The following is a 9,307-nucleotide window of genomic DNA, read 5'->3' on the forward strand; positions in this document are numbered from 1 at the left end:
GGAAGGAAGGAAGGAAGGAAGGAAGGAAGGAAGAAAGAAAGAAAGAAAGAAAGAAAGAAAGAAAGAAAGAAAGAAAGAAAGAAAGAAAGAAAGAAAGAGAGATTGTTTACCTTTGTCATCCAGGGTCTAGACCTCACGGTTTCCACTCAGCCACTACCTATAGTAAGCACCAAAATGCAAGTTCATTCGCCATGGCTTGATCAAAAACAATTTTTATAACAGATGTATCAAATATATATATATGCCCTGGTGTTTCAAAAGCTATCCCCACCTTGCATTCCTTGAGCTACTTCTTCCTTCCACGAGCAGGAATGATTTTAGTGCCCATGCTGTGAAAGCAAGGCTTCATCTTTTTGAAATGATACCACTGTATTTACTGTCTGTAAACTTTATTGTATTTCACGTTTTACTTTCCTGCTCAGGGACTTATATATTTAATTGATTTCAAAAGAAATACACACACACACACACACACACACACACGTATATTTATGTACTACAATACACATATATGTAATATTGGACATATTTTTTAAATGTGACACAACTCCCTTCAAATGGAAATATATGGGTGGATTATTAGTTATAATTGAGAACTGTAGCCATTGGTTTTCTTGTCTTTGCTGAAATGCATATGTTTGAGACACTATCAAATTTATGCTGTAATTTTACTTCAACTGAATTGTACAGTGAGTAAATCAAGCCTGAAGGTGATCTGCAGTTATATAGTAGTGATAAAATAGTGTTGATAAACTTGGCGGTAACAGCGACAGAAGTGAGGACTGCTTCAACTTGCAAGTCTGTGCCCCACCCCCCCACCCCTTTTTCTATACTGGGAATCAAACTCAGGAGGACCTTGCGCTTGCCAGGCGGGTGCTGCACCGCAGGACCCGTATCCAGGCCCAAGTCTGGCCTGCTGATCTGTCGCTCCCTAGGTGACTACTACATCACTGTCTTCCCCTTTTAGGGCACAGACTCTCAAGTAGACAACACTTTGGAATCACTCGGCAAGCTTTACAAAGTTCTGAGCTCCTAGGTCTAAACTCCAAAGATTTTGACTTAATGGTCTGAGGTGAAGCCCAGGACCTGGGCTAGTTTTAACAGTTTCCCAGGTGAGTTTAAGCCACAGCCAACCTGAGCACACTGCTGTCAACCCTCTCCTGTACCTGCACTGTGATAAGATCTGCCTGACGGGTAGTAGATAAGAGGCTTCTAGCTGCACCAAAGAATGCCTGCCTTTCCAGGCCTCCCGCTGCACCCACCCCTTCCCTCATGGTTTATTACTGGCCAGAGACTGCACGACTGAATTCTTAGCCGCACCCTTGCCCCACACTCCGGCCAGGCAAGTGCCATCCTTGTTGTAGCACCCAAAGGCTGCAGAGGAATTATCTTGTGTCTCTCTAGCTCCGGAACTTGCTTCTTGCCCTGGCATCTTGATTTTTGAAAAATATTTTCATTTTTAGAAATAAATAATGAAAAACATCTTTCCTTGAAAAAGAACTTTTAAGGAAGCAGTAGTGATTAGTATTAGCTCAGCATTAAGTATAGTAATGAAATTTCATGGCCCCATAAACACTATACAGCAAACTGTGAGTCAAAACTAAGCAGTCAGATGCCTTTCCTTTAAAATGGGCAAAGATTGGGGCTGGTGAGATGGCTCAGTGGTCTAAAGCACCTACTTAGAACAAGCTTAGCAAAGCCCAGGGACCACGGTTCAATCCCCCAGCACCACATGCCAGGCAGCCCCGCCCCCTGGTGGGCTGAGCTGGCCACACACACACACACACACACACACAAATAAAATTTAAAAAAAAATTAAAAATAAATAAATAAAATAAAATAAAATGGGCAAAGATGACCCTTGGACTCAAACTGTAGCTTTAGGTTATGGATTCCAAATACAGCAGCTAAATCCATGCATCAGAGTGTGTTCAGAGATACCCTGGATAACCAGGAATCGTGATCACTTGGAATGTAATAAAATCCCTCAAAGAGAAGCTTAGCTAGCTCACAATGTGCTAGGCGGAAAGGTTTGACACTAACAGCTATTACCCCCAAATTACTGCACGGACCTAGATGCACATGAGCTTTATTTTATAAATGAACTAGATGACATCATATAAGTTTACAAATATTCCTACCATTTAAATACTGTAATATAGGATTTAATATAGAGTTGTTGGTTAAAATTATTATGATCCTTTTATTCATGTTTCAAGATTGTGCTTTTTTTTTTTTAAACATAAATATTGTGTACTCAAAAGGGAAATCTCAGAAAACTCGGCAAAGTTGAAAAGAAGAACTATTTATATTAATAGTGTTTCCTCCAAGTCAACGACTTTAACATTTAAGTATGGGTCCAACAAAGAAAGTGAAAGCAAGCCAGGGTCTCGGCACATACCTGCAATCTCAGTGCTTGGGGTCTGAGGCAGGAAGATACTAGGCGTTTAAGACCAGCCTGGGGCACATAGTGAGATCAAGATCAGTCTGAACTACCTAAGGGAGAGCTTGGCTCAAAAAACCAAAGAGAGAGAGAGAGAGAGAGAGAGAGAGAGAGAGAGAGAGAGAGAGAAACAGAGACAGAGACAGAGACAGACACAGAGACAGAGACAGACACAGAGAGAAGATAGGGAAGAAGGAAATAAAAAAAAGGAAAGACGGGAGAGAGGGACACACACACACACACACACACACGTATATATCCTAAAATATAAATGAACAAACCACACAGAATTTAATCCCTACATACTTTTTTTAAAGCATGGAGTCCATCTTTCAGGCTTCAAAGGTGTGCCTGTTTCTGTTTTCATGTTAGTAAAGTACAGAACAGCAAGGTAAACCTGGCCAGCTATCCAAATGCTTGGAGCACCGAGATAACATGCAAATACTGGCTTGCAGCGCGAAGTGTGAAGGCTGGTCAGACCACACAGCTCAGAAAAGGAAGTGCACTCTTCAGAGTCAATTTGCACACTCACGGCCAGAGTCCAGCATCTTCGGGGTCACTGCGTACAGCCTCGGTGTCTCTCTTCAGTAAAAATGGTGAGTCCTGCATTTTATGACCCTCCCTGTCTCCTGGCAGATGCGCTAATCTTCTCGATCAGGGAGGGGGTGGGGTGCTTCATGACCAAGTCCCCCATGCCTTTGGAATTTTTGCTGGTGCCATTGCTGTTCTTTGTGCTGAGGAAGCTTCTGGTGTTTATTATACCCGAGGAGAGACTGTGCCTCAAAGAGTTCCCTTTTCTGGTTCTATTCACCGGAATAGAGGAAGAACTAACTGTGTCTCAGAGAAAGGAAAGTTGTGCTCTTGATCTTTGCCTCTTCAGAGAGCTGGGTGCCAGCGCCAGCCCAGGAGGCAAGCTTCTGAGGATGAGGACCCTGGTGTAGGAGTCTAGTGCCGAGCCAGGTAGCACTGCCGCTGCTAAGGCCACTTTGGTGGCACAGATTTGGAAAAAGGAGTTCATTTGCTTGAAAATTGCACTTTATTATTTTAATTCAGAGAAACAAAGCCCAAACAATCTAAACCTTAGCGACAGTTTGTGTTCCCAAAGTTAACCGAAAGTCATTATTTGGAAAACATTACAAGGGTGACTTCTCCAAATAACATAACCTAAAACTGAGTTTAGCCACTCATACAGTTGAATTACAGTGCCAGTGTTCTACTTCACTGTTTCCCCTTATTGCTTGGTAAGAAAACAGCCTTGGAAATAGACATAGAATTACGTTCCTTGAGTCCAGAAGAGAGCCCTCTTTCTATCCATCTCCGCGCTCTACTTCCCTGCCCCTTCCTCCTCTACTGGAGAGAATGATTTTTGTTTTTTAATTTTTTTTATGTATTTGGTACAGGGCCTACTATGTAGATCGTAGATCGGACTCATACTGATCCTCCTCTTTGCATCCTCCCAAGAGAGGGGATTACAGGCGCACGCCACCAAGCCCAGTCTCAATCGCGGGCTCAGCGTGCCCCAGGAGCGGGGTGGGGTGCATGGCACACTGGGGATAGAACCCCGGCCACTGCGACTGCCTAAGCACCTGAGCTACCTGACTGGCCCTTAAGGCTAACCTCGCCTCAAACCCAGGGCTTTTTTTCAGTACCAGGGATTGAACTCAGGACCTTGTGCTTACCAGACAGGCGCTTATTCTACTGAGCTATCTCCCCGGCCCCTGAGAATGATTTCTTTTAGATGTCACTTGTGAGAAGGCAAATCTGAAAGGAGCTAGTGCTGCACTTTGTGCACAGGAGGATGGGGGTTCATCACAGGGGCTTGCGGGCTGGAGAGTCTTTGAGTTAGGACTGGCAAGTTGAGAAATAGAATCTTTCTATTTCTGAGGAGAAAGGGAGCAGGAGTGAGGGCCACCGGGCAGGGGAGGGCACAGAGGTAAGGCAGACCTCGCGCCTGCCCTCTGCGCAGCCACACCCACCCAGCAGGGCAGGGCCCAGGGGAGGTGGGACCCAGGAATCCTGGCCTGGCTTCCAGAGGCTTCAGGTCCAAGATTATTAGGAAACACTTTGACCACAAGTATTGACGCCCCCTCAAAACTAAGCGGAGGCCCCGTGGTCTACAAAGAGCTGTAGCTTGAGTGTTTTCTTAGGGGAAATGAGATAACATGGATAAAAGAAAGGTTATCTGAATAAAGGGTATTTATTCATTTTATTTTTCTGTACTTAGGACAGGGTCTATAGGTGTACAAGGTCTCACTACATACAGAGTACTCATAGTGATTCTCCTGTTTTCAGCCTCCCAAGTGCTGGCATTACAGATGGGCGCCACCACGCCCAGTCTCCATTGCGGTCTCAGCGTGCCCTGGGGCCGGGGACCATGGTGTGCGGGGTACACATACATAATGCTTTTCCTAAGCGGCTAGAACTTTCCTATAACAGTAACACATCACTTAATAAACTTCTTAGAAATACAGACACACAAGAATGAGACAAGAAAAACTTTGTACAGTCCTTTCACCCAAAGGGTAATCATTGTTAGGAGCAATTCCTGTAGAATTTATTTTAAGCACATATTTTATAAGTATAATGTTCTATCATTTATTTTCTAAACTATTCTTCTCCTACACTTTAAAATATCTTGAATGATTTCTGAATTATAATATTATTTCAAAGGATAAGTCAATTTTCATAAATCTAGCTTTTCTTTTTCTTTTTTATTTAGAGTTTTTGAGGCAGGGTCTCACTATGTAGTTCAGGTTGGCCTCAGACACATGGTGATCCTCCTGCTTCAGTCTCCCAAGTCCTGGGATTACAGACATGTATGACTGCATGCAGATTTTCATAATTTATCTCAATCACTTCATGAGTCAAAAAAAAAAAATTCTTGAGACAGGATGTTGCTATGTAGTGCAGGTTGGTTTTGAACTCGATGATGTAGCCCAGGCTGGCCTTTAACTTGCGCTGATGCTCCTGCTCAGCCTGCTGAGTGCTGGGCTGGTGAGGCATGCACCACCATGCTCAGCTGGGTCCAAAGTTTTGACTTTTTCTTTTTTTGCTTTCTCACTTAGGATATTAGCGTGAGACATTTCGATTGTTTTTTTCTTTACATTTTCTTTTTTATAATAATATGGACAAGACTTCTTTTATATATATAAACATATTTTTGTATACATTGATGGCTTTCCAGAGTGGCCGGAAGATAAGCAGAGAAGGAGAGTGGTTTTAGACGTAGGCAGCGGTTATATTGAAGATATTGAAGGGTGTCTTGAACCATTTTGGCTGATCAAATAGATGCCTTGTACTGGAGTCTTATAAACAAAAGAAATCTCTATCTTCATTAACTGTTTTTGAAGATACAAAGTCTATAGTCAGGGTATCACCATGCTGTGAGGGAACTCTTCCAGGTGGCAGACGGCTGACTTTTTACTGTGTCCTCAAATGGTAGAAGCAAACCAGCTCCCTTAGCCTCTTTTCTAAACCCTGTAAATCCATTCCTGAGAGTGGATCTGCACCTCATGAAGTGAGCACTTCCTCAGTGCCCCACCTCTTAATACCATTGTCTTGTGGGTTAAGATTTCAACCTATGAGTTGTGGAGGACACAAGCATTAGGGCCATGAATCTGTCCTCATGCCTGTGTACCATGGCGACCACTGGGATTCCCGGACAAGGGATGGGTGCTGCTCTCTGATGACACGTGGGGATAGGCTCCTTCCTAAGAGACTAGCATCTTGTCTACATAGCCTTCTTGGCTTGAGGCTTAAATATCAGCTTTGTCATTCTCCATGGTCCTCCAAATCATAAATTGGAATATTTCCAAGCTAAAGAATAAGTACGGCATTTTTAAGGGGAACAGGTCCTAGGACAGGCAAATGGCTAACTTGGATGACTACAGATGCCCAGTTGAAAGCTGATGTCTCAAAGAGATCGGTTTCCTGGTGCATGCTGGGCTTCCGAACCACATCATTCATGAGGAGAGCTGGGCTTTCTCCCTAAGTAGGATGGAGAGGTTCTATTATCATTTAATAGGATGTGCTGATAGCCTTACATAGAATTGCCTTGGTCTCCCCTCACCCAGCGCCCCACTCCCCAGCTCCACTTATTCAGATCTTTCCTTATGCAGAAGTGGCCACCTGCCTTCCACAGCCATGTCTAGTCCCTTACATTACAAAGCAAAATCTCCTGTGCAGTATGGGGAAAATTTGAAGCCAGAGAAGAAAGCTTTGAATTCTAGATGTTTTTCTCATTCCCACCATGCAATACAGTGCCCCTGGGCAGTGCAAGGCCCTGCGCCCAGCGCAGGGTAAAGCACGCTGGCTTCGGGTACCCTTATTCTTGAACCGAGTGTGTGTGGGCTGCAGCCCCAGCTTTGGCAACTGCAATATTATTTCCGTCATTCCTGGGCAGGCGTTTTATCTGATCTTGCTTTACTCATACAGTCTTGTCTTCTTAAAATAATGTAGAATACCACAGAACAATGTCTTATACTGTGCTGTATGTGTACAAATGTTTGTATACCCCCACACACACACACACATGCACTCAATACGCATTAGCACTTTGGCAACTGTTTAAAAGAAAAATGAAAAGGGAATCACCAAGGCCTTCTTTTTGCCCCTTCTTAGTTCCGGGCCCTCCTTCCTCCTTCCTCCTTAGTTCCTCCAGCAGAGGAACACCTATTTTGAAAGTAACATGTCGCTTGCCAACTCGTGTTTTCACGCTTTTCTTTCACAGTGCTCACCCCCTAACCGACGAGAGTGCTGTGCGTGTGAGTTTGCTAGTATTATTGTTTTCTAATTTCTGCGATTTACTCTCTTTCATTCTACAATGGTCTGTTTTTAAGATACATCCGTCCCAACACCATGTGGCTCCAGTTCAACCTCTTAGACAATTGCTGTGTAATTCTATTACAGTTTCTTTTTTCTCCAAGATTTAATTTGTTGCCACTGTTTTCAATTTCAAAAAATGTTAAGATAAACATTCTTTTCTATAGAGGGTATGTGAAACTTGAAGTTGTCGAATGATAGAAAACAGTTCTAAAGTCACTAATATATTAAAAATTGCCATTTTTAGTAGTACATGTGTCCAGTATGCATTTATATTTTTCTGGGAACTTGTACATAACACACCTTCATTCCTTCTTCATCCTCTTTCCCCTCTCTCCTTCCTCCTCCCCATCTCTTGATCCCTTTCCCTTTTTTTGTGCATATTTTCAGTACATGCTTACAATATTCCTAAAACTTGCATTGTCAGGCTTCTTGATAAAGCCATGCTAATTTGTTATATAAAAAATGTATATCACTGGTGTTCTAGTTGTAATTCCCCTGACTATATCTGAAATGGAACATGTTGTCCTAGTTTATTGACCCTTCAGGCAGCCTCTTTCATACATTGCCTCCCAGTGTATTTTGTTCATTTTTTTATAAATCATCTTTTCCCTATACTGATAATGCACATTGAAAATGTTATTCTTTTAATCTGTTCTTTATCTGGTTTGGCTTTCTCTTTTTGCCCAAAATTTTAAATCATCCTAGTGCCATATTTTAAAATAAGTCTTATATCATTTTTATTTTGTATGTCCTTTCAAGGTTATTCTGTATCATCAAATATTAAAGCTCACTCCTCATTTTTCCTTGCACTGTGTTAAAGGTTTGGTTTGCATGTCTAGGTCTTTCATCGCAAGGGTCGTATATATACTTGCGATGTGAGAGAGGCGTCAGGTACTCTTCCACATGAGTGCCCATTGCAAAGGATTTCCTTCACCCTCACCTATTCCCTAGCATTTTGCAGGACCTCCTCTGTCATCCATGGGCCCATTTCCTGCATATGTGTGGCTCCAGTCATAGGCTCCTTACTCTTACACACATTAACTGTTTTGTTGTTGTTGTTCTTTGTTTGTTTGTTTTTTGTGGAGCCAGGGATTGAACTCAGGCCCTTGCATTTGCCAGGCAAGCGCTTATTCTACTCAGCTATATCCCCAGTCCCCACATTAACTGTTAAACATCTTATTCTTCTCTGGATTCCTGTATCTTCTTGTACAATTGCCATTTCTCCTCTCTCCTTCCTCCTCCCCATCTCTTGATCCTGTTCCTTTTTTTGTACATATTTTCAGTACATGCGTACATCATTCCTAAACTGTAATCCTACCGTTTAACCATTTCTAAAATGATTCAGTATTTCCAGCATTGTCCTCTCCAACACAGCAAGAATCTTAGCACAGTGTGATTACCCACAAACACAATCCTCTAATCCTATTTCCAGTTCTTTAAACTTCTGCTTGGAGAAGATGAGCATCACTTTCACATGTGTTTAATTGGCCAAAGTAAGTCACATGGTCACACTTTGGTTAAACAGGACAGAGATCTAGCAGCAAATAATCCCCAGGCATTCAGCGTCCTGGCCAAAAAAAAAAAAAAAAAAAAAGAAAAGAAAATCTATTCTCGCTGAACAGGCACATGCCTGTTATTCCAGCACATAAGAGGATGAGGCAGGAGGATTGTGAATTCAAAACTAGTATGGGCTGTGTAGAAAACATAAGGCCATCCTGGACAACGTAGCCAGACCCTGTCTCAAAAGTCCTCCCTGAAAAAAATATTTTCTAGAAATGTGCTAAAATTTCTCAAACTTTCCCAGTACCCGATATTTCAACATGTTTTCTTCCTCAGATGTCCGGCTACTACTTAACAATGACAATCTCCTCAGGGAAGGGGCAGCTCAGTAAGTATCTTTTCTAAATTCATTTACAGCATTATTCTAACATTGGGGGGGCTGGTGAGATGGCTCAGCGGTCTAAAGCACCTACTTAGAACAAGCTTAGCAAAGCACAGGGACCACGGTTCAATCCCCCAGCACCACATGCCAGCCAGCCC

At 42.7% G+C, this 9,307-nt stretch overlaps 1 protein-coding gene across 1 annotated transcript in view; it reads left to right on the top strand.

Annotated features, from left to right (window-relative positions):
- The first annotated feature begins 2,989 nt into the window (after positions 1 to 2,989).
- Fyb1 (FYN binding protein 1) overlaps positions 2,990 to 9,307 on the top strand; it is a 154,053-nt gene continuing 147,735 nt past the window's right edge. The window contains exon 1 of the mRNA XM_023712691.1: positions 2,990 to 3,039. Within this exon, the coding sequence (XP_023568459.1) occupies positions 3,037 to 3,039 (3 nt within the window). The 5' untranslated portion in view covers positions 2,990 to 3,036. The remainder of the gene's footprint in view (positions 3,040 to 9,307) is intronic.

Source organism: Octodon degus, unplaced genomic scaffold, assembly GCF_000260255.1.
Source record: "Octodon degus isolate 3935 unplaced genomic scaffold, OctDeg1.0 scaffold00002, whole genome shotgun sequence".
Lineage (NCBI taxonomy): Eukaryota > Metazoa > Chordata > Mammalia > Rodentia > Octodontidae > Octodon > Octodon degus.